At 47.8% G+C, this 26232-nt stretch overlaps 1 protein-coding gene across 2 annotated transcripts; it reads left to right on the top strand.

The window, feature by feature from the left end:
- Nucleotides 1-732: 732 nt before the first annotated feature.
- On the top strand, nucleotides 733-24916 carry LOC122367043. Of its 2 annotated transcripts, none has more exons than XM_043339812.1 (6): nucleotides 733-2063; nucleotides 3981-4156; nucleotides 11081-11168; nucleotides 11548-11676; nucleotides 11908-12049; nucleotides 24024-24916. In XM_043339812.1, the coding sequence occupies exons 1-6, from the start codon at nucleotides 932-934 to the stop codon at nucleotides 24190-24192; spliced, it is 1836 nt and encodes a 611-aa protein (XP_043195747.1). In that variant the 5' UTR covers nucleotides 733-931; the 3' UTR covers nucleotides 24193-24916. The 2 variants fall into 2 exon arrangements, with proteins under 2 accessions (XP_043195747.1, XP_043195748.1); XM_043339813.1 differs by having other exon boundaries at nucleotides 741-2063; nucleotides 11563-11676.
- The last annotated feature ends 1316 nt before the right edge of the window (nucleotides 24917-26232 follow it).

Below are 26232 nucleotides of genomic sequence, written 5' to 3'. Positions count from 1 at the left end.
ATTTAGTATTTTCCCATAGGCTTAACATTACGACGTAATGACCTCTAACTGACCTCAGGTCAGTGACCTCAAAAAACCCGAACTATATGTTATACAACTCGGTGAACTTAGCACATTCTGAAAAACGAGTTGGACAGGTGCAAAGAGAAAATTGAAATTTGACCATGACCTTGTACCGGTTTTTCTGACCTTGTGACCTGACCCAAGGTCACCTGGACCTGAAATTTTCAGGTCATATGTAAAAAGGTTGCCCCATAGGCTGTGCCAAATTTGGCGGCGCTGCGCGCCGCCGTTTTTACGCTATCTTCGAAAAACCTTAGGGGGGGGGGTCGCATCGACCCCCCCTGCCAGGGCGAGGGTTAAACAAATCCGAGACAGCAGTTTTATAGCCCTATTGATTCTACACCTTTTATGTCTTTCTCATTTTTCCCTTCACAATCACATCTGTAGTCCTCACAGCTCTTCCCGCGAAACATTTTTTGGGTTGAAAATGGTAGAACATGGCGTCATTCTGACGTCATTTGCGGCCAACCTACCATAGCCTCTGTAAATTTTTGGTCACATGTATGTGTAAAATGGATGCCTGGAGGTATCCTGAAAGTTTGATGACGATATCGGCAGTCGCTTATTAGATATCAACGGAAAAGAACGGGGGGAGGGGGCGTTTCGGCCCCACACTACGGGGCGCGGTTTAAGTCATGTCTATTCAAATCGTGTTAGAGAGTGTATATCGTTGGGTAAGTCCCGACAGCGTTCCACAACCTCAATCCTGAATTTCCAATAAACACTGGAGCCAAAGCATGCTATCATCAGGTCGGAATGTCGGCGCCACCGTCCAGACGTGTATAAACACTGTCGGCCTGCCGATGTGACCAGCGCTCCAGCTTACCGCGCTGATCGCCAGTCGACCCGAGCTCCTCCGTAGACCACCATGCTGGCGCTGGTGCTCCTGTTGGCGTGTGCGCTGAGCCAGGTCAGCTCGGAGCCTCCCACCACGGCACCCCCGGCCGCCGTCACTGCAGTGCTCGAGTCGGGGTCGGAGTCGCGAGTGCTTCAGCCGGAGGTGTCCGGCACCGGGGGACCCGCCGAAGACCCGGCTACCGCCGATGGACGTTCTGAAGAGCCGACTTCTACCGAGAGATCCTCCAAAGAAGCTGTTACCACCGAGGCACCCTCAAAAGAAGCGGTTACCACTCAGGGCCCTTCTGAAGAGCCGGTTACCGCCGAGGTACCTTCTGAAGAGCCGGTTACCTCCGAAGGACCCTCCGAAGAACTGGCTACCTCCGAGGGACCCTCCGAAGAGCCGGACCCGCCTGAGGAGCAGGATGTGTCGCTGGATCAGGTGATATCCGCATTAGATGGGTTTTACCGATCAGCAGGCCGCGCCGCCACGGCCGGGCCGCTGGCCGAGCTGGCCAAATCGCTGGCGGAACTCCAGACAGGGTTATCGGCCGTCTCTAGCCGTCTGGAGCTCATTCACGACTCGCAGCTCGAGCAGCGGAGACAACACACCGACCTGGAGACGAGGCTGGGTGCCATTGAACAGTCTCAAGCTGAAACTGCCGAAAGGCTGGAGCAGTCACAAGCTGAAACAGTCAAAAGGCTGGAACAGTCACAAGCTGAGACTGTCAAAAGGTTGGAGCAGTCACAAGCTGAAACTGTCAGCCTCTTGGACAGCATAGCTCAAGGACAAGCTGAAACTGCCAGACGGCTTGACCGCTTAGTTCAGTCACAACACGACCCTCCAGCCAGCGCTGAGGGCCTGACGCAGCTTCACTCCGAGGTCTCTAATCAGTTCGACGCAGTTCAGGACACACTAGGTCAAATCCACGGCCTGCAGCACTGGCGGAACGCGACGAGCAGCAGGCTCGCCAGCCTGAGCGAGTCACAGAGCGGCCTGTCGTCCGCCCTCGATGCCCAGTTCGATGCTGCTGAGGTGTCCCGCACAGCTCTCTCCGACCGGATGGAGGCAGCGCTGCTCCGGTCAGCAGCTGCTAACAACAGCTCAGCAGCTGTCCACGACCAGCTGGCAGCCATTCTGGCTGCCGTCGACCACATACCTAGTAAGGGAGAACTTGCGTATTCATGCATATGTACACGTCAGTTTCTATCAAGACACCGATGCATAAAAAGCGTAAATGACATTGTCACTTATTTCTATAACTGTTCATGTAAAGGTCTGGCTACAATATCCGTTTTCTTCGTGCGTTTTTTGCGGTTTACGTGTTAATTGCGCATTATTGTTCTAGAAAAAGGACGATATTACGTTTTTGTGATGTTTTTTATATTCAATTTTAGTTAACCCGCTCCCTGACTCTTTAGTGCCCTGCCCGCGCCCTGGTGGGAGGGGGGGGCTATTTTTCCCCCTCCAGGCTTTTCGATATATCTCCAAAACAACTGCTCCGATCGTCACCAATCTTTCAGTACCCTCTCGGGCATCAATTTTACACATTGTGACCAATTTTTTTTTTCCAAAGGCTATGATAGGTTGTCCGCAAATGACGTCAGAGTGACGTCATGTTCTGCCGTTTTCGGCCCAAAAAAAGATTTCGCGGGAAGAGCTGTCAGGTCTATAGCTTTGAAGCTACAGAAAAACATTCAAGCAAAACTGCTATCTCGAAATTTTGAATTTTTCGAATTTGGACCCCCAAAAAAATGTTTTTGAATATAATTGCCGACAAATCCCAAAGTATTTTTCGATTTTCGAAAAAAGGAATATATGTGACAGCCCCTACTGACTCCTATTCACATACTAAATTTTAGATCGATAACTCTTTTTTGGACAAATCATGGCGAGAAAAATGTTCAAAATTGATGACGTCGAATCTCCAAACTCATTTTTTTAGCAATTCTAGACAACGTAGCGCAAAACAAAGACCAGCATTAGACTTGCCGTGACGAGCTGCATCGAATCGATACCCATTTATGCAAAAATATCCATTTTAAAATTTGACCTTTTTTGACCTGACATTGACCTGACCTCCACCAGAAAGTGACCTTAACCGTTCCTGATGTTCTTATAACCAACACCATTGAGTTTGAAATGAAAAATTGGCCATAAAACATGCATCACCTAGCCTTAGTGAAATTGGGTTAATGTGCTGAGTGCTGACCCTTTGGTGACCTGAACTGTGACCTGACCTGGTGTTATCAGTGACCTCTAATAGCAACATACATAGATACTAAGCAACTGACGCCCTATCGCTGACTTTCGATAAAATGCGTTTTACTCGATGTTATAGCGCATTCCCTAGAAGACCCGTGACCGGCAAAACATTTTATCTTTGACCTGACCTGTGACGTCATCGGTGACCTTGAGGTTTAAAAAATTCGAGGTTCCTTGACAAATTTGACAGGGCTTTCGAACGCCGCTTGAATTTTGTGGATCCGTCCAGTAGTTTCGGAGATAAGAGGGGGGGGGGGGCAAAAAATAGCCTCCCGTCGCTTTATAAACAGACCCCACCAGGGCGGGGGTTAATTAAGTTATATAAAGTTTTGTATAACTATATAACTATATTTGTAACTATATTTGTATAACATATATAACTAATACATGTGTAAAAAGATATATATATATTTACATGTGTAAAAGATATATTACTTATAACTTTTCTAGAACGACAATTCGCAAAAAAAAAAACGCAAACCCGCAAAGAACGCATGCAGAAAACACATAGTGTAGCCAGGCCTTAACAAAAACTTTTGTTTATCTTATGAACATCTTGTTATGAACAAAAAATGCAGCTTCTGAAGTAAGCTGGTCCAACTCCAAGGACTGCTCGCTCGCCGACTGCCGTGCTCCTGTTCTCACAGAGAGAGTGGGAGCCTGGCTACACTGCTGAGCCAGCTGTGTGGCCAGGACTGCTCGCTGACTGCCGTTATGCTACTCCCTCAGGGAGAGTGCTGGGCCAGCAGTAGCAGTGCTGAGCCAGCTGTGTAGCCAGGACTGCTCGCTGACTGCCGTTATGCTATTCCCTCAGGGAGAGTGCTGGGCCAGCAGTGTACCCAGAGGACGGACTGCTCCAGGCAGATGCCCGAAGCGACGTGCGCCGGAGGCGTGTGTGTGTGCAGGGACGGCTACCGGCGGGTGTCCGATTTCCGCTGTCGTCAGCACTCCCGCCTAACGGAACCTTGTCTGGAGCACGCCGACTGCCAGGTAGGTGACTGATTGAAGGAACAGTGTCATAGAAACACTTCGAACTGATTGTGTTTAACTTTTTGCCATCTTTCTATTGCTTGCGCAATGCGCCATCATGGCGCGCACATAGGATTTTTGAATGGGAGGGGCACGACCTGCGAACTGGGCCCCCCTCCCATGCCGAAGGCCCCCCCAAAAAAAACGGCCAATGGGGTTATATTTCGGTTTGCTTAAAGCTTGAGCTTTTGTCAATGCATGGCAAAACAATTATTTCGGTACCAGCTTAATTTTCAAAACATGTACAATATTTTTTTACGCTGGCTTTTTTTATTCAAATGCAACTCAGAGTCGGTACATATTATATACCTAATCATCTTAGTTATTACCTAAAACATTCAATCAATAAGCATTTTTGAAAGTCCCTCAGAAATCAGCCCTGAGCAGCGACTGACTACCTGGCGGCCGACCGGCCCAGGGTGCACTAGAAGCAGGGGCCGGTCACTGTTTGGCCCGGGTGTGTAGGAACGGGGGCAGCACTCCTTTTTCACGTATAGTCGCATATTTATTTAGGCACATCAACATGACATGTCATATCTGATACGATGCGAGATCACAGACCAGAGATCCCCAACTGGAATGGGGGAGGGCATGGGCCCGTGTGCCCCCCCCCCTTGTGTGCGCCCTTAAACGGGGGCCACTGAGGTAACTGTTGGAGTCCCTCAGATAACCAGGGGCCGGCAAGATCTCTCAGGCCCGTTTTTGACCACGCTGTTATTGACGTCATGTGCGAGCCCTTTGTCACCAGCATAGGGGCCTTTCAATTTCAAGCCTCTTGAGGGTCGTTTAACGTCTCTTGAGTTCCCTTTGAGGCCTTCTAAGGGCCCTTTGAGCAGCCGAGGGGCATTTGAGACCTTGTTAGGGCATCCTGACGTCAGCTGAGGACCGTTGGAGAGAGAGAGAGAGAGAGATGCGGTATATTTCATAGACATGGCTTTGAGTGTTAACTCACACAGCACATGGGATATGCAATGCAGTGCTCAGACACCAGTAGCACTTTGAAAGTAAGCAGCGAAATCACCACTGCAGGCGTTTATCCGCGTTGAGCAACGACGTCATATGCGGAACTGCAGATTTCCGCAGTCGCACACTGCAGCAGAAAGGTTGCAGCGTCTTCATGTTGCGGGTGTTTCTTCCGCTGATTGATTCTCTTGTTGGCGGTAATATTTTCCTGTGTGTCGCATTTTTTAACATTTGCTTTCCAAGATTAAGACACATCTTCTCCCGTCTATCAACGAGGCTTTCAAGTTCAAATTTATGTAACAAATCTTGATAGGTGTTATCATACCCAGCGATCACTTTTAACGCCCGCTTTTGCACTCGCTCAATCTGCTGAGCCTGATTGGCGGTGAGGCCAGCATGGAAGACTGGCGCGCAGTATTCCAGCAGTGGTCTAATGTAAGTAACATACACTTTTAGTAGCTGTCCTTGGGGAGGGTTGAATCTTCTCAGCACATAAAGCAAGTATAAAGCTCTAGAACTTCTTGCTACTACGTCGTTGACATGTTCCTGCCACGTGAAGTTGTTTGATATTTTTACGCCCAGAAGCTTACTTGAGGTAACCACTGGGATACTTTTACCGTCGATAGTGATATCCGGCAACACTAAAGGCTTTTTCGCTGTCTGAAAATGCATCACTTGACTTTTGCTGGCGTTAATTACCATCTTGTTTCTGTTCGCCCATTCATGTATATCATTTGCCAAGTCAGCAAGTGTGCTTGTGTCATTTACACTGTCAACTGGGCATGACTGATACACTGTCAGGTCATCGACATATTTCAGCCTGTTTTCTGTGCTTCTAGCTGCATCATTGATCATTGCTAAGAACGCAATGGGCCCGAGCAACGTACCTTGAGGAGTGCCGCATGTGATTTTTCGCCATTCACTAAGAGAGCCATGGACGCCAGCTGAGGACCGTTTGGGGCCTTCTAATGGCCATTAGACGCCAATTGAGGGTCCTCTTACACCAACTGGGGAGGGCCTCTGACATCGGCTAAGGGCCCTTAAAGTCTGACGCCAGCTCAGGGCCCTTTGACATCAGCTGGGGGCCCTCCTGACGCTAGCTCAGGGCCCTTTGACGCCCTTTTAGGCTTTCTGAGGTCCATTTGACGCCAGCTGAGGGCCCTTTCAGGCCTTCTAAGGGCCCCTTGCGGCTTTTTGGGGCCGCTTGACCCCAGCTGAGGACCGTTTGAGGCATTCTTATGGCCATTTGGCGCCAGCTGAGGGTCCTCTGACACCAGCTAGGGGCCCTCTGACCCCAGCTAAGGACCCTTGAAGGCCTTCGAAGGGCCGTTTGACACGAGCCCAGGGACCTCTGACGCCAGCTCAGTACCCTTTGACGCCCTTTAAGGCCTTCTGAGGTTCGTTTGACGTTAGCTGAGGGCCCTTTGAGGTCATCTGAGGGCTAAGGCCATCTGAGGGCTAAGGCCATCTGAGGGCCCTTTAAGGCCATCTGGGGGCCTTTGAGGCCATCTGAGGGCCGTTTGATTCCAGATGAAGACCATTTGACGCTAACTGCGGGCCTTTGGAGACCATCTGAGGACCCTGTGACGCCATCCGAGGACCCTTTGAGGCCTTTTGAGGGCCATTGAAATTTCACCACAATCACTCTGGCTGCGCTACTGGGCATTTTATACACTCATATAGGCCTGCTGGGGAACGAGATGGGCCCTTCTCGTCTTTTCAATCATTATTTCAGCTCATTTTTACACGGTCTTCGGCGGTCTAAGGACAAGGGGCCCCAACTCGAATGAGGGGAGGGCACGGGCCCGTGTGCCCCCCTTGTGTGCGCCCTTGGCGCCATGTGCATAATATTTAACTCTCGCATGTGTGCGGCGTTTGCCAGCTTCTAATGTGTAAGGGGTGGGGGTCGGTTGGATCCCCCCTTGCCGTTTGGCCCCTGATCGAGCTAGAGCTTCGCGGAAAAAACGAGCGTGCTGCCCGTGACGGGAGGAAGCCGATGATACCCAATTTTAAGGTCCTAGGTCATTGGTTGACCTTCCAGGTCAGGTCAACAACCCAAAGTCGGGAAAATCGGGACCTGTTCGAAAGTCGTAAAGTGTGACTGTTAGGGGTTTTTCGGGACGTTGATCACGAATATCGTGTTAGTTTTGATCACAGATGATGTCTTTAAGCATTTAGACCAGGTCGGGTCAGGTCAGGTCAGGTCAACCGTGACGGGTATTCGTAGTTCGTGTCAACCGCCTCTGACAGCTTCGTAACATGTTACGAAGTCACCAAAACTACTTCGTAAATGTTCAAATGGTTGCTAAATTCGAATTCAGCTAAAAAAAAACTAGCCTAGAAACATGTAAAACTCGAAAAAGTGAACCGAGGTCACCATACCAAAGGTCAATGACCTGACCTGACCTTCAGGTGACCTTGACACCGACCCTAATGCATGGGAGCAATATCAAATCACATGTTTGAACGTTTGAAAGCACGAAAAGCTTGCAAACGCGCGGCTAATGCTAGCCGACATACGCGGTATCGCGATTCCGGCCAAACATGATCTCGGAAAAGAGGTCACAGGTCAAAGGTCATTTGGGTCAGGGTCATGACATTTTCAGGGTAGGTGTAAAATTGATCAATGCGAGGGTACTGAAAGTTTCGTCGCGATCGGCCGCTTTTTACGCGAGTTATTCGCGAAAAACTATGAGGGGGTCCATGCGACCCCCCTACACATGCGAGGGTTAATTTCATACCTAAGGTATTCGTACTTCCAATCCTTCAATCCTCGAAAGCAGTCCATTCACACCCCAAATTTTATTTCCCTGTCCCCGGTCCCGGGCCGGGCTTGTCACACCACCTTATAACGGAATGTGTCCTTTTGGGCCGCCAAAGTTGGGCGACTGGGCTAGGTAGCATGTTCCAAAATACGCGGGTCCCGATAGAAAACTCCCATTCAGCCCTATTGGGGGTTCATAGCCCCCTCTCCTTACTCCAAGACTACTGGGCCGATTGTCAAAACTCAAACGGCGTTTGATAGCCCCGGAAAAAGCTGTCGAATGAGGGAAACCTTATTTTATTGACGTTGAGGTCACCGATGACGTCACAGGTCAGGTACAGTCAAAATTATAAGTATTTTGTCTCGTGCACTATTTGGGCTTTAGCCGCCGGCTTAGAAGTCAGATTAGGCTCATTTTTGGTTTGCACACTCTTGAATAGATGCTTTAGATACCCTGAGGGTAGAAAAATTCTGCTTTTTGATTTTCAGGTCAAGGTCAGGTCATCCCAGGTCACGGATAATTTTTTCATGCATCGGTCACGTGACACATGTTTTATGATCCATTTAGGCCATATGTTTCGAAATCAGCGTCGTCTGTGTCTTTGAGGTCATTTTCAGTTGAATATAGCTGAGGTCAGGTCACTTTCAGGTCAAAAAAGGTCAAATTCTAAAATTGAAATTTTTTCAAAAAAGGTGTCTGTCGGATGTATTTAAGCTCAGAATCACGATGGTGATAGTTATATACACCAATATAACGCTTTTTGGGGCGAACAACGGGGCGAGCGAGAGGGTGGGCGGTGGGCCTCGCACGTGCAAAATTGCGAGGATGCTAAATACGATTATGTGGGTCAGGTAGCCTTTGGGGTCAGTTTAGATTATGTTCTGGTGAAGGTCAGGTCAAGGTCAGGTCAAGTTAGGTCAAATTTCAAAGTTGATATTTTGCATAAAAGGGGTATCGATTCGATGCAGCTCGTCACGGGGAGTTTAATGGTGGTCTTTGTTTTGCCCTACGTGGGCTAGAATTGCCAAAATTGAGTTTGAAAAATTGACGTCATCAATTTTGAACAGTTTATTCGGCATAACTTGGCGAAAAAGGAGGTATCGATCTGAAATTTGGTATATATATAGAAGAGCGTAGGAACTATCACATATATTCCGGGTTTTTTGAAATTCGGAAAACTTTGGGATTTTTTTGGCGTTAAAAAATCAATTTTATGAATTTTTGTGGGTCAAAACCCCCAAATTTGAAAATCCGAGATAGCAGTTTTGTAGTGCCACTTTTCTGTCTACATGACCATATAAATTTTGAAATTGCTTGGTAACTGTAAATTTTGTGACCGTTTCAAGATTTCATGTTTTTTGCTCATTTTTGCTCGAACATGACCTCAGTTGGACCTCAATAACTCCTGACCTAAGGTGAGTTCAGACTTGAAATTTTATGTGAAGGTGTCAAATTGGTGCCCGGGAAGGTACTGAAAATTTGGTGGCGCTGCGCGCTGCCGTTTTCTTGCTATTTAGGAAAAACCACATGGAGGCCAAATTGGATCCCCCAGCGAGGCGAAGGTTTATATGGGGCGCGGGCTAAACAATGCTCGCCTTTCTAAATTTTTGCCTCCTCCGCTCTGTCCGGGTAATGGTGCCACCATTTTTTTTTTCGCAGTTTCTTTATCGGAACAAGTAAGGGACATGGAACTGAAAGTTGGCTTACCTGGTCTTTGAAACGCTTGATCTTTAACCCTGCCCCGCTGGGCTATTCAGCCGTACGCGCCCTGCTGGGGGGGGGGGGGGGGGGGGGCAGATTCTGTCCCCCCTGTCTAACTTCCGAACCGATGGTCATAGAAAGACGGGAAAAACGGCAATCGAAAGCTCTCAACAAGGCGGATCTTAAGAGCCCATTTTTTTTTGCTAAAGTAGTTCAGAGGTCAGGTCAAGGTCAGGTCAAGGGTACAAAATGCAAGTTTCTACATTATCAGCCTTGCACCGTAGTTGCCGAAGAATGGACTGAGACTGATTGCCCAAAACGTGTTCTTAGGCTACCAAGACAATATTCGTTGCATACATAATCATTCGAAGGTTAAGGTCAAGGTCAGGTCAGGTCAGGTCAGGTCAGGTCAGGTCAGGTCACCAAAAACAAAATACCTATAGAAAAGGGCATGTACGACACATGTTTTATGGGTCATTTTAATCATATAATTCAATAGGCACACTCAATAAGTGATATGTACCACACCTGGATAAACTTCAGGTCGAGGTCAGGTCAAGGTCAGGTCAAGTGAGGTCAAATTTTGAAGTTGGCTGGTAAGGCCTAAAAAGGTGTCTATCTGATGCAGTTTGTCACGGAGAATCGAATGGTGCTATTTTTGTTTCCGTACGAGGTCTATAACTTCCAAAAAAATCATTTTTTTCAAAAATTTTGTGTGTCATTACGTCATAAAATTTTGAATAACTCCCACATTTTTGAACCGATTCTTCTGAAAATTGGTATGTAGGTGCACATAGACCACTTCTCTGACATATATTCCGTGTTTTTTTTATACACTCAAAATTTGGATTTTATAATTATTTTCCCAAAAAAATCAGTTTTTTTAAAACAAAAATTGGGTTAAAATCCAAAATTTTCAAAAAACCGAGATACTATAGCCATTTGATAGACAAAGTGAAATCACATATAATATTTTTGTTGCGTCTTGATTCCTTTAAAAACGAAGATGTTAGCGGCGTTTGAAATTTTGCCATTTTTGAGGCGAAAATGGCGAACATGATGTCACCAAAACGTCTTTTTCTAAAAAAAAAAATCCGACGGATTTTGCTGAAATTTTCAGGGAACGTGTCAAATTGATGTATTATAAGGTGCTGGAAGTTTGACGTCGCTGGCGTAACGCATTTAGAAGTTATTGGCGAAAAACGGGAGAAGGGGGGGGGGCAGATTCTACCCCCCCAGCGGGGCGCGGGTTAACCAACTGCATATTTGCGTATTTCATGTTAAGTGAAGCCACTGGCGTATGTATGAGTTATGATTTATATTAGTGACCTACTATGTAGGGCGTGTGCTGAGGTTTCAGTGATGCAACGATGGCTTAGCCTAAATAATATTCAATCAAGCTAATAACGATGCAAATTTTCTTGATTAAACTGCATGATTTTGTCTTTGTCTACAGTCTTTGGCATCCAACGCCTCTTGCACAAGCGGCAGGTGCGCCTGTGACAGCGGCTTCTGGAATCACAACAACACGGAGTGCCGGCTAGGTCAGTTAAGTAATATTAACGGGTGGATGGCTAGCTTTTTGTTCTATTTCATTTTAATTTTCTAGTTCAGTCAGAGCCTTTTGAATGGAAGGATTCACAAGGACAGGGCCCCCACTAAGCGAATGGGGGTCTGAAAGCATCCCATAGGATGGCATAGCATTTGATCAGTTAAAGATACATTTAGTTTTAATACAGCTTAAATATGCCTAATACAACATGAAAGGCTATATTTAAGCAAAACAGTTTGAAAACATCACTGATTAAGCTTCATTATCCTATTTGTAGGTACTCATGTAACTTCATATTCGTCCATAAATTGATTCGCTTGCTTTTTGTGTATACAAAAATATGTTTACCTACTTTTGTAATGGCAAAAAAGCCGCTGCTTCTTCAGTTTCAGCAGTGAACATGGATGGCTCCTGCCTGGGTGACCAGGATTGCGACTCGAATTTACATCTCGAGTGCACGTCAGGGACTTGTTCTTGCATCACCAGAACAATAGATTCTTGTAAGTATTGTCATAACTTCTACATATTGCTCCTTTAAAGGTGGCAAGTGCTTGTTTTTAGCTCACGTTATGTTAAGTGAAGTGTTTCAAACGACAAACTCTTGCACTGTCAGTGAGTTTTCACAGTTTAAATAATTATATGGCCGTTAATATTGGTTGGATGCACATTGCACGCGTGCAATTCAACCAGCTGGAAGATCAGCCAGTATATACAAAAAACACCATTTTCAGATGAATACCGGCTAGACGGAGGATCTTCCTGTGCCGAAGGCAACGTCCAGCTGAGACAAGTTGGTGGCTCCTGGGGTCTCGTATGTGACGACGGCTGGGGAAGCAGCGACGCTCTGGTCGTTTGTAAATCGTTGGGCTTCAGGTGAGCATTCTATCCTCTTCCTTCAAATATCCCGACCGAAACTATGTATTCTACCTCGATCTTGAACCCTCTTCAAAGGTTGATTCAATGAATCCATTGAAAACTTGATAACGTCAAAATCCATTGGGATCGTCTTGGTATATGTTGCAAGAGCTAGTGGTATTGACGACCGGCATTGGTAAGGATGACATTGGTGATGCGATATGTTGATAAATGTTGGACCTACGTTGATTTGTGAGCGCATTTCGCAAGTGCACGCCAATCGTACTTGCATATAAAAAGCCGTCTACATTCTGAGACGAATGAGCACCGTTCTTCATGGGCACTTATGAAAATGATGAAGGTCGCACTCGGGACGGACTATCTTCAGAATCTACAACGGCCTCTATGAGACTATCTGCTGTCTGAAGTCCGTGAATGGTAGTCACTTGAGTCTTAGATGGCCTATAGGTACTGCTCCTGTTTTTGATCCTAGTTCACCAGAGATAGAAAGCTGGGAGGGTCTCGTCACGGGTAACCGGACAAAAAGTCAAAAGGAATAAAGTCAAAAGACAAATAGTCAAAAGACAAAAAGTCAAATGCAAAAAGTCAAACGGGATAAAAGTCAAAAAGATAAAAGTAAAAACGGATAAAAGTCAAAAGACAAAAAGTCAAAAGCAAAAATTCAAAATGTGCAAAAGTCAAAAACACAAAAAGTCAAATGACAAAAAGTCAAAAATGCAAAAAGTCAAAAATGAAAAAGTCAAAAGGATAAAAGTCAAAACGGAGAAAGTCAAAAGACAAAAAGTCAAAAGCAAAAAGTCAAAACGGGTAAAAGTCAAAAGGCAAAAAGTCAAAAATGCAAAAAGTCAAAAGGATAAAAGTCAAAACGGAAAAAAGTCAAAAGACAAAAAGTCAAAACGAGTAAAAGTCAAAAGACAAAAAAGTCAAAACGGAATAAAGTCAAAAGACAAAAAGTCAAAAGCAAAAAGTCAAAACGGGTAAAAATCAAAAGACAAAAAGTCAAAAACTGAAAAAGTATAAAATCGAATTTCGAAGTCAAAGTCTGAAATAAAAAGTCAAAAGGATAAAAGTCGAAGCATCGATCTTTTCATCTTTTGAAAAATATTATACAGCGCAACGTACCCTACCCACTGAAGTTGTAAGGAACATGTGAGTACGCGAGGGATTCTGACAGGTACCGGGGTCCGCAGCAGCGGGGCAGGGACGCTGGCTGCGGTGGTGGGGCCCACGCTCACATAATACGCGTTGAGCGCTTCCGGCGTGCACGCTGGCGCAGCACCAGTGGCACTCTTCCCCGCCCCGATCACCGGCCGCAGCACTGTCCTCTTATACGGCCTTGGCACTGTCCACATCCTCGCCGGTCCTGCCTCACGCAGCTGGTCAGCATAGTATGCCGCGTGGTCACGTCTGATGGCCGCTCGACACTGCCGGTTCACCACCGTATAGGCCCGGGCAGCGCTTGTCGAACAGCACTGCGGATCCGAAGGTTGGGACTTTAATTGTGAAAAACCGCCCGCCCGCCGCCAAACGCAAAACCGCAAAACGCACGCCCAAAACGCAAACGCAAACTTCGCAAAAAAACAATGGCCCGCCCGCCAAAAACCGCAGAAAAAACGCAAAAAAAACGCCGCAAAAAACGCCCGTCCGCCGCAAAACGCAAACACCGCCTCCGCAAAAAACGCATCGCCCGCCGCCAACCGCGCAACGCCGCAAAAAACGGACGCCCGCCGCAAACCGCAAATCCGCAAATAAAGGCCGGCCGCCGGCAACCGCAAAACGCCGCAAAAAACGGCCGCCCACCGCAAACCGCAAAACACCGCAAAAAACGGCCGCCCGCCGCAAACCGCCGCAAAAAAAACGGCCGCCCGCCGCAAACCGCAAAACGCCGCAAAAAACGGCCGCCCGCCGCAAACCGCCGCAAAAAAACGGCCGCCCGCCGCAAACCGCAAAACGCCGCAAAAAAAAACGGCCGCCCACCGCAAACCGCCGCTAAAACGGCCGCCCGCCGCCAAACGCAAACACCGCAAAAACACCCGCATCGCCCGCCCGCCCGCCGCCAAACACAAAAACCGCAAAAAACGCAAACACCACCGCAAAAAACGCCCGCAACGCACGCACGCCCGCCGCCAACCGCAAAACGCCGCAAAAAACGGCCGCCCGCCGTCAAACGCAAACCCCGAAAAAACGCAAACGCCGCCGCAAAAAACGCCCGCCGTAGGCAAAACGCAAACACTGACGCATTAAGACAAATATGGCGCCCTGCGGCAAATGTGGTGCATTCATATCTGCCGCAGCCATCCCTTAATTACAGCGAATCCTAATCGTCCAATGTTCGACAAAGTTACGCACATTCTGCGCTTTGCGGCAAAAATGGCGCTTTGAGACAAACGTGGCGCACTGCAACAAACATGGCGCATTCGTTTATGTCGCTTAACAATTCATCCACCCACGAAATTCTAGTCCAATCGGACATAAACTGACAAAGTTATGTTCATTTGAATATTTCACTATAAAATATCTCCGCAACGGAGGTGCCCGGATTTGCACGTGTGCCACGTGACCACCGGTGGTGTAAGCAGGACTTGTCCCCTCACTGAATGCACCATTTCAGGCTTCTTGACTGGTGCAGTTTACGTGCTATAAGGCCACAAATCGGCAACTACACGATAATCTGGGAGGTACGTGACTCAAACACGTGGCCACGTGGCACGTGCCGGACCTCTGATAGCTTCACCGTTTACGCCACGTGATGCCCCATCGACGTGGCCATCAGCATGTAAAAGATGACCCCGGCCGGTGTCACCGTCTCTGAACAGTGGACGGCTAAACTCGAAAAACGGGAAAATTTAGGGAAATTTCACCTTTCGAACATATAATTCCCCCAGAATTTTTAATTTTTCATTTTACAAAAAAATCCGAGATAGCAGTTTTTTAGCCCCCTTCATTCTGTGCCTATACCCGTTTTCAGATCGACCCTATCATAAAAACTGACGGCCTGACGACTATTTCCCCCATTCCTTGCATTTCACAATGCTAGTATATTTAAGCACCAAAATTGACCTCGTACCACGGCACGTGCAATAGCACGTGCGCCACGTGACCACTAGTGCGACAAGCTGGACTCATCTGCTCACCGGCTGCGTTGATTTGGTGTCGCTAGGTGGAGTGGTTTCCACGCCATAGGACCCCCAGTTGGCCAATGTCGGATTTTCCCGGAGGTTACCCCATCAAACACGTTTGCACGTGGCACGTGCTTTTCAATCGCCCCACATCTGACCCATACCATGTGGTAGCCGACACCCCGGGGCACAACATATTGGAACATTTTCAAAATCTAACGTGGAAATTTTTTGCAAAATCGATTTGAAAATAATTTTTCGAATTCGCCATAGGCTCAACATGGGGTAACTGTTTGTGACGATTACCCGAAATTTTGTCAATTATATTTTAAATAATTACCACCGTCAGTTGGGGTGCCAGCCCGAGATCCGACCCTAAAAATATCAGCAAATATAATTGACGAAATTTTTCGCAAATCGAATTTCCAACTTTCCCCCATGTTAACCCTATGGGAAAATGCACGTGCCGATTACCCCAAAACGGGTTAATTATATTTCAAGCGACCGATGCCAGCCGGTAGCTCCCCCACACGGGACCAAACGCTGAAAATGGCAAAAAATTCTACCGTGCCGTTTTGGCCCCAATCAAAATGACCCAAATCGCGGCAGAAACGCTAAACACCCCCCTAGAGAGGTAGCTCAGGTTGGGATTTTCAATAGAAAATCACAATTCTAAAGAATAGTGATTTGTCTTTATTGAAAAGTCCCAACCTTCGGATACCCGGGCAGCGCTTGTCGAACAGCACTGCGGATCCGAAGGTTGGGACTTTAATTGTGAAAAACCGCCCGCCCGCCGCCAAACGTAAACACCGCAAAACGCGCAAAACGCACGCCTAAAACGCCAACGCAAACTTGGCAAAAAAAAACAATCGCCCGCCCGCCGAAAACCGCAGAAAAAAAACGCACAAAATGCCGCAAAAAACGCGCGTCCGCAAAACGCAAACACCGCAAAAAACGCAAACACCGCTGCCGCAAAAAAACGCCCGCATCGCCCGCTGCCAACCGCGAAACGCCGCAAAAAACGGCCGCACGCTGCGAACCGCAAAACGCCGCAAAAACGGCCGCCCGCCGCAAACCGCTAAACGCCGCAAAAAGCGACCGTCCGCCGCCCGCCGCTAACCGCAAATAACGGCCGGCCGCCGGCAACCGCAAAACGCCGTAAAAAACGGCCGCCCGCCGCAAACCAGAAACGCAGCAAAAAACGGCCGCCCGCCGCAAACCGCAAAACGCCGCAAAAAAACGGCCGCCCGCCGCAAACCGCCGCTAAAACGGCCGCCCGCCGCCAAACGCAAACAGCAAAAACACCCGCATCGCCCGCCCGCCCGCCGCCAAGCACAAAAAACGCAAAAAACGCAAACATCGCCGCAAAAAAAACGCCCGCAACGCCCGCACGCCCGCCGCCAACCGCAAAACGCCGCAAAAAAAACGGCCGCCCGCCGCCAAACGCAAACACCGCCAAAAACGCAAAAACGGCCCCCGCCGTCAAACGCAAACACCGAAAAAAACGCAAACACCGCCGCAAAAAACGCCCGCCGTAGGCAAAACGCAAACACTGACGCATTAAGACAAATATGGTGCCCTGCGGCAAATGTGTTGCATTCATATCTGCCGTTTAAGCAGCCATCCCTTAATTACAGCGCATCCTAATCGTCCAATGTTCGACAAAGTTACGCACATTCTGCGCTTTGCGGCAAAAATGGCGCTTTGAGACAAACGTGGCGCACTGCAACAAACATGGCGCATTCGTTCATGTCGCTTAACAATTCATCCACCCACCAAATTCTAGCCCAATCGGACTTAAACTGAAAAAGCTATGTACATTTGGATATTTCACTATAAAATATCTCCGCAACGGAGGTGCCCAAGTTTGTACGTGTGCCACGTGACCACCGGTGGTGCAAGCAGGACTTGTCCCCTCACTCATTGCACCATTTCAGTGTTCCTGGCTTGTGCTGTTTTCGTGCTATAAGGCCACAAATCGGCAAACACACGATAATCTGGGAGGTACGCGACTCAAACACGTGGCCACGTGGCACGTGCCGGACCTTTGATAGCTTCACCGTTCACGCCACGTGATGACCCATCGACGTGGCCATCAGCATGTAAAAGAGGACCCCGGCCGGTGTCACCGTCTCTGAACAGTGGACGGCTAAACTCGAAAAACGGGAAAATTTAGGGAAATTTCACCTTTCGAATATATAATTTCCCCAGAATTTTGAATTTTTCATTTTACAAAAAATCTGAGATAGCAGTTTTTTAGCCCCCTTCATTCTGTGCCTATACCCGTTTTCAGATCGACCCTATCATAAAAACTGACGGCCTGACGGCTATTTCCCCCATTCCTTGCATTTCACAATGCTAGTATATTTAAGCACCAAAATTGACAACGTGGCGCACCGCGACAAACGTGGCGCATTCGTTCCTGTCGCTTAACAATTCATCCACCCACCAAATTCTAGCCCAATCGGACTTAAACTGACAAAGTTATATACATTTAAATATTTCACTTTAAAATATCTCCGCAACGGAGGTGCCCAGATTTGCACGTGTGCCACGTGACCACCGGTGGTGCAAGCATGACTTGTCCCCTCATCGATTGTGCCATTTCAGGCTTCCTGACTGGTGCTGTTTTCGTGCTATAAGGCCACAAATCGGCAAACACACGATAATATGGGAGGTACTCGGCTCAAACACGTGGCCACGTGGCACGTGCCGGACCTTTGACAGCTTAACGGCTCACGCCACGTCATGACCAATATAAGTGGCCATCGGCATGTAAAAGATGGCCCCGTCTGGTGTCACCGTCTCTGAACAGTGGACGGCTAAACTTGAAAAAGGGGAAAATTGAGGGAAATTTTACCTTTCGAATATATAATTTCACCAGAATTTTCAGCTTTTCATTTTACAAAAAATCCGAGATAGCAGTTTCTTAGACCCTTTCATTTTGTGTCTATGCCCGTTTTCAGATCGACCCTATCATAAAAACTGACGGCCTGACGGCTATTTCCCCCATTCCTTGCATTTCACAATGTTGGTGTATTTAAGAACAAAAATTGACCCCGTGCCACGGCACGTGCAATAGCACGTGCGCCACGTGACCACTGGTGCGACAAGCTGGACTCATCTGCTCACCGGCTGCATTGATTTGGTGTCGCTAGATGAAGTCGTTTCCGCGCCATAGGACCCCCAGTTGGCCAATGTCGGATTTTCCCGGGGGTTACCCCATCAAACACGTTTGCACGTGGCACGTGCTTTTCAATCGCCCCATATCTGACCCATACCATGTGGTAGCCGACACCCCGGGGCACAACATATTGGAACATTTTCAAAATCTAACGTGGAAATTTTTTGCAAAATCGATTTGAAAATAATTTTTTGAAATTGCCATAGGCTCAACATGGGGTAACTGTCCGTCACGATTACCCGAAACTGTACCCTATGATTTTTAAATAATTACCCCCAGAAGGTGAGGTGCCAGCCCAAGAACTGACCCTAAAAAAGTGGACAAATATTACTGAACAGATTTTGCGCAAATCGCATTTTTAATTTTTCCCCATGTTAACCCTATGGGAAAATGCACGTGCCGATTACCCCAAAACGGGTTAATTATATTTCAAGCGACCGGTACCAGCCGGTAGCTCCCCCACACGGGACCAAACGCTGAAAATGGCAAGAAAATCTACCGAGCCGTTTCGGCGGCGATCAAAATGACCCAAATCGCGGCAGAAACGCTAAACACCCCCCTAGAGAGGTAGCTCAGGTTGGGATTTTCAATAGAAAATCACAATTCTAAAGAATAGTGATTGTTCTTAATTGAAAAGTCCCAACCTTCGGATACAGCGCTTGTCGAACAGCACTGCGGATCCGAAGGTTGGGACTTTAATTGTGAAAAACCGCCCGCCCGCCGCAAAACCGCAAAACGCGCAAAACGCACGACCAAAACGTCAACGCAAACTCCGCAAAAAAAAACAATCGCCCGCCCGCCGAAAACCGCAGAAAAAACGCAAAACAACGCCGCCAAAAACCGCCCGTCCACCGCAAAACGCAAACACCGCAACAACGCAAACACCGCCGCCGCAAAAACAAACCGCATCGCCCGCCGCCAACGGCGAAACGCCGCAAAAAACGGCCGCCCGCCGCAAACCACAAGATCGCCGCAAAAAACGGCCGCCCACCGCAAACCGCAAAACGCCGCAAAAAACGGCCGCCCGCCGCAAATCGCAAAACGCCGCAAAAAACGGCCACCCGCCGCAAATCGCAAAACGCCGCAAAAAACGGCCGCCCGCCGCCAACCGCCGCTAAAACGGCCGCCCGCCGCCAAATGCAAACACCGCAAAAACACCCGCATAGCCCGCCCGCCCGCCGCCAAACACAAAAACCGCAAAAAACGCAAACACCGCCGCAAAAAAACGCCCGCAACGCACGCACGCCCGCCGCCAACCGCAAAACGCCGCAAAAAAAACGGCCGCCCGCCGGCAAACGCAAACACCACAAAAAACGCAAAATCGGCCGCCCGCCGCCAAACGCAAACACCGAAAAAACGCAAACACCGCCGCAAAACGCACGCCGTCCGTTAAACGTAAACACTGACGCATTAAGACAAATATGGCGCCTTGCGGCAAGTGTGGTGCATTCATATCTGCCGTTTAGCAATCCCTCAACCAAAGAGCATCCTAATCGTCCCATGTTCGATAAAGCTGCGCACATTCTGTGATTTGCGGCAAAAATGACGCTTTGAGACAAACGTGGCGCACTGCAACAAACATTGCGCATTCGTTCGTGTCGCTTAACAATTCATCCACCCACCAAATTCTAGCCCAATCGGACTTAAACTGAAAAAGTTACGTACATTTGAATATTTCACTATAAAATATCTCCGCAACGGAGGTGCCCAGATTTGCACGTGTGCCACGTGACCACCGGTGGTGCAAGCAGGACTTGTCCCCTCACTGATTGCACCATTTCAGTGTTCCTGGCTTGTGCTGTTTTCGTGCTATAAGGCCACAAATCGGCAAACACACGATAATCTGGGAGGTACGCGACTCAAACACGTGGCTACGTGGCACGTGCCGGACCTTTGATAGCTTCACCGTTCACGCCACGTGATGACCCATCGACGTGGCCATCAGCATGTAAAAGATGACCCCGGCCGGTGTCAACGTCCCTGAACAGTGGACGGCTAAACTCGAAAAACGGGAAAATTTAGGGAAATTTCACCTTTCGAATATATAATTTCCCCAGAATTTTGAATTTTTCATTTTACAAAAAATCCGAGATAGCAGTTTTTTAGCCCCCTTCATTCTGTGCCTATACCCGTTTTCAGCTCGACCCTATCATAAAAACTGACGGCCTGACGGCTATTTCCCCCATTCCTTGCATTTCACAATGCTAGTATATTTAAGCACCAAAATTGACCCCGTGCCACGGCACGTGCAATAGCACGTGCGCCACGTGACCACTAGTGCGACAAGCTGGACTCATCTGCTCACCGGCTGCGTTGATTTGGTGTCGCTAGGTGGAGTGGTTTCCACGCCATAGGACCCCCAGTTGGCCAATGTCGGATTTTCCCGGAGGTTACCCCATCAAACACGTTTGCACGTGGCACGTGCTTTTCAATCGCCCCATATCTGACCCATACCATGTGGTAGCCGACACCCCGGGGCACAACATATTGGAACATTTTCAAAATCTAACGTGGAAATTTTTTGCAAAATCGATTTGAAAATAATTTTTCAAATTCGCCATAGGCTCAACATGGGGTAACTGTTCGTGACGATTACCCGAAATTTTGTCAATTATATTTTAAATAATTACCACCGTCAGTTGGGGTGCCTGCCCGAGATCCGATCCTAAAAATATCAGCAAATATAATTGACGAAATTTTTCGCAAATCGAATTTCCAATTTTCCCCCATGTTAACCCTATGGGAAAATGCACGTGCGGATTACCCCAAAACGGGTTAATTATATTTCAAGCGACCGGTACCAGCCGGTAGCTCCCCCATACGGGACCAAACGCTGAAAATGGCAAAAAATTCTACCGTGCCGTTTTTGAGGGATTCAAAATGACCCAAATCGCGGCAGAAACGCTAAACACCCCCCTAGAGAGGTAGCTCAGGTTGGGATTTTCAATAGAAAATCACAATTCTAAAGAATAGTGATTGTCTCTATTGAAAAGTCCCAACCTTCGGATACTCGGCGCGCGGGCCGAGCAGTGCGCGCCGCCGCGCCAGCAGCGCTCGCGTGGCGTCCGTGGTGCGCGGAGCACCGGGCGGCGGCAGCCCCTCCCCCATGGGAGAGGGTGAAAAGCAGTGCCTCCTCTAAGCAGTTTTGACTGGGGGGCCCGATCACGGGCAATGACTAAGGTAACCCCTACCAAAAACGTCCAAGACTAAAAAATGACTAAGGTACCCCTCAGTGACCAGTTTGGAGGATGACTGCGGGGGCTGCAGCTCCCGCAGTTAAAGGTAGTGTGCCAGCTTTCCTGGGCCGTATGGAGTTAATGGCCCAGATAAGGAGAACCGGATTTTTAGAACTTATCCATACCTTCAAAACTCATGGAAACGTCTAAAATTCTTCAAATTTTGAGTACTCCAGTGCGAAATTCGCCCCGACGGGTTGTCGGTCGTACCCCAACCACATTTCACACCACTATGAACAATAAATGCACACACTGAAATCGCTATTACCGATATGCTCATCCAATCAAGTTTCGATAAACCCGTTCATCATCATCTCCTGCGGTTTCGAACACGCCTGTTAGGTGGTGCGGTAGACCGCGCCCAAAGCCAGGGCCCCGGTAACGTGAGGTAGCCGAGTACGGGCAGCGTGCGCTGACCCAAGCCGGGGCCGCGCGTCCTCCCGGTGTCATGTGATAGCCCGGGGCTGCCCGCGGGGATGCGGTAGACCGCGCCCAAAGCCGCGGCCCTGGCTTGGGTCAGCGCACGCTGCCCCGACTCGGCTACCTCACGTTACCGGGGCCCTGGCTTTGGGCGCGGTCTACCGCACCACCTAACAGGCGTGTTCGAAACCGCAGGAGATGATGATGAACGGGTTTATCGAAACTTGATTGGATGAGCATATCGGTAATAGCGATTTCAGTGTGTGCATTTATTGTTCATAGTGGTGTGAAATGTGGTTGGGGTACGACCGACAACCCGTCGGGGCGAATTTCGCACTGGAGTACTCAAAATTTGAAGAATTTAAGACGTTTCCATGAGTTTTGAAGGTATGGATAAGTTCTAAAAATCCGGTTCTCCTTATCTGGGCCATTAACTCCATACGGCCCAGGAAAGCTGGCACACTACCTTTAACTGCGGGAGCTGCAGCCCCCGCAGTCATCCTCCAAACTGGTCACTGAGGGGTACCTTAGTCATTTTTTAGTCTTGGACGTTTTTGGTAGGGGTTACCTTAGTCATTGCCCGTGATCGGGCCCCCCAGTCAAAACTGCTTAGAGGAGGCACTGCTTTTCACCCTCTCCCATGGGGGAGGGGCTGCCGCCGCCCGGTGCTCCGCGCACCACGGACGCCACGCGAGCGCTGCTGGCGCGGCGGCGCGCACTGCTCGGCCCGCGCGCCGAGTATACGGTGGTGAACCGGCAGTGTCGAGCGGCCATCAGACGTGACCACGCGGCATACTATGCTGACCAGCTGCGTGAGGCAGGACCGGCGAGGATGTGGACAGTGCCAAGGCCGTATAAGAGGACAGTGCTGCGGCCGGTGATCGGGGCGGGGAAGAGTGCCACTGGTGCTGCGCCAGCGTGCACGCCGGAAGCGCTCAACGCGTATTATGTGAGCGTGGGCCCCACCACCGCAGCCAGCGTCCCTGCCCCGCTGCTGCGGACCCCGGTACCTGTCAGAATCCCTCGCGTACTCACATGTTCCTTACAACTTCAGTGGGTAGGGTACGTTGCGCTGTATAATATTTTTTCAAAAGATGAAAAGATCGATGCTTCGACTTTTATCCTTTTGACTTTTTATTTCAGACTTTGACTTCGAAATTCGATTTTATACTTTTTCAGTTTTTGACTTTTTGTCTTTTGATTTTTACCCGTTTTGACTTTTTGCTTTTGACTTTTTGTCTTTTGACTTTATTCCGTTTTGACTTTTTTGTCTTTTGACTTTTACTCGTTTTGACTTTTTGTCTTTTGACTTTTTTCCGTTTTGACTTTTATCCTTTTGACTTTTTGCATTTTTGACTTTTTGCCTTTTGACTTTTACACGTTTTGACTTTTTGCTTTTGACTTTTTGTCTTTTGACTTTTCTCCGTTTTGACTTTTATCCTTTTGACTTTTTCATTTTTGACTTTTTGCATTTTTGACTTTTTGTCATTTGACTTTTTGCGTTTTTGACTTTTGCACATTTTGAATTTTTGCTTTTGACTTTTTGTCTTTTGACTTTTATCCGTTTTTACTTTTATCTTTTTGACTTTTATCCCGTTTGACTTTTTGCATTTGACTTTTTGTCTTTTGACTATTTGTCTTTTGACTTTATTCCTTTTGACTTTTTGTCCGGTTACCGTGGGAAATCCGTGGGAAAGTATAGGTAGGTAGTGTAAATCCGGCAAACTAAGATGTTCATGTTCGTCGCCAATTAACGTATGCACTATGCAATCGGTCGTGCAATGCAAATGCACTATGTAATCTTTTTTTGTTTGTTCTATGCTCACGATGATTTGTAACTATGAATAAAAACGTACTTTAAACATCCCATCCGACATGCTGTGTCTCACTGTAACGCAGCCAATATACTCGTAGTGCTGTTGCAGCTGCACTTTATTGCATGAACATTATATATCAGTCATAAACAGTATCCATCAGTCATTGAAGGGTGGTTATTCTGTTGACAATTGCAGATCAGGAATCGCAAAAATTAAATCCACGTTTGGTCGAGGAGCGAACTTCTTCATGGATGACGTTGAGTGTCGTGGTTCGGAATCAGCTCTGATAAACTGCAGCTACCTCGGCTGGAAAAGACACAACTGTGGAGCTGGAGAGGTTGCCGGTGTCCGCTGTACCACCTGAACGCTGTCTGTATCTGTACATCGCATGCTATGGCTGTCTGTTCTCTGTACCATCTGAGCGCTGTCTGCTCTCTGTACCACCCGAGCGCTGTCTGTTCTCTGTACCACCCGAGTGGTGTATGTATGTTCTCTGTACCACCTTAGTGATGTATGTTCTCTGTACCACCTTAGTGATGTATGTTCTCTGTACCACCTTAGTGATGTATGTTCTATCTCTGTACCACCTTAGTGATGTATGTTCTATCTCTGTACCACCTTAGTGATGTATGTTCTCTGTACCACCTTAGTGATGTATGTTCTCTGTACCACCCGAGCGCTGTCTGTTCTATGTACCAGTGTACCACCTCATCGCTGTCTGTTCTCAGACACCTTATCGTTGTCTGTTCTCAGACACCTTATCGCTGTCTGTTCTTAGACACCTTAATGCTGTCTGTTCTCTGTACCACCTGAGCGCTGTCTATTCTCTGACACCTTATCGCTGTCTGTTGTCCGTAATCTGTACCACGTCCACCTGAGCGCAGCCTTCGACGACCTATACATTGTCTGCTAAACGGCCGGAATACCATTTTGTCATTTGTCAATTATGTATTGTGTGATTGGCTTATTGGTGTAGATCTTGCTTCGTGAATCTGAAATAAAGATCATGTGTCGTTACAAACTGCCGCAGCTCTGTGTTTTCACTTATCACGGATGACGCATATCGCTAATATACCGTTGCAGACTCGTATTGGTTGTGACTCAAAGACCCGTAAATACCCGTATGTATACTGACCCGTATACCTACTGACACTGGCAACCCGTTCTGGTCTTGACGGTCCGTGCTGACGGGTTTCAATCCGTAATGAGTGACTGACGTGACCTGAACTAGCGCTTTCGGAACTGTTACCACTTGATTATTGATAACCGGCTAAACGACTTTCTTTAGATCACAGTTCTGTGGCTTCAGTTTCTAGATGTTTCAGCTGTTGTAGCCAGGTTAGGCATGAGCACTGAGCACTGAGTACCAATGCCGAGCAACGTAGAGCGAATGGATCTTATACCTGAGTGGTTGTCAGCGTGAATTGTGCAAGTGCTTAACTGCTCGTGTCACAGCGATAGCGACAAACTCCAAACTTCCCTCTGCTGGTGATGAAAGAAAGCGTTTTGACTTTTGATGCTTTGGCGAATCACAAAAGTAAACTGCCTTAACCTTCGCCCCAGTGGGGGGGGCATATGTTACCACCCTGTCGCGTTTTTTTGCGCGTGAATAAAAAACTGCGGCGCGTAGCGCCGCGCCGCTTGGGGTAGCTTTTGGTACATCAATTTTGGACAATGTGTAAAATTTTTGACCCCAGGTCATGTCAGGTCAGGTCACCAGGTCAAGTTTACTGACCAAGCCTCAAAAAAAGTTTGCAATCATGTCCAGCCTGCAGTGTTTGTCAGAAATGTTTTAAACTTGGTGGATTGCATGCTGTTATGGGCGCCTACAACTTGTATATCTCGGATTTTTTATATCCGTGACCTAAGGTCAGGTCAGTGGCGTGACCTTTCCATTACAAGTCAATGGAGAAAAATGAAAATGCCTCTAGATCCGTGTGTACGCATAGGAACAGTCCAAATATTTCAGAATCACAATGATTTAGTTCACTCGTGATGACCAAGGTTTCATTTTTGCTGATAGCCTCTTGAAAGGTCATCCGAGGTCATTTGAGGCTACAAACAGTTTTTTGCCAATAACTCGCGATTGGAAAGAGATAGAACGCTGGGGATGGTCTCATTGTGTTTGTCTTGTTGAGACGCATCGACTGATATGCAACATGACCTTTTCCGGTCAGGTCATGACCTTGACCTGAGGCCAAATTTTCAAGTTGACCTTTCAAGGTCAAATTATAGTTCATTCGACGCGTCTCGGCGAGGGGAACACGATTCTGGCAATAGAAATGTCGTGGCTTTTTGTAGTCGAAAGTTATTGTCGAAAAACGCTTTTCGTAAAAACAGCTATTTTTGGAGTTCTTGCCTTCTGGAGGCTAAACCGTTTACCTGAGGTCAATATTGATAATGA

This window comes from Amphibalanus amphitrite, unplaced genomic scaffold, assembly GCF_019059575.1.
Source record: "Amphibalanus amphitrite isolate SeventyFive unplaced genomic scaffold, NRLGWU_Aamphi_draft 000846F_arrow, whole genome shotgun sequence".
NCBI classification, from domain to species: Eukaryota; Metazoa; Arthropoda; class Thecostraca; order Balanomorpha; family Balanidae; genus Amphibalanus; species Amphibalanus amphitrite.
This window is presented reverse-complemented; position numbering and strand designations above follow the sequence as displayed.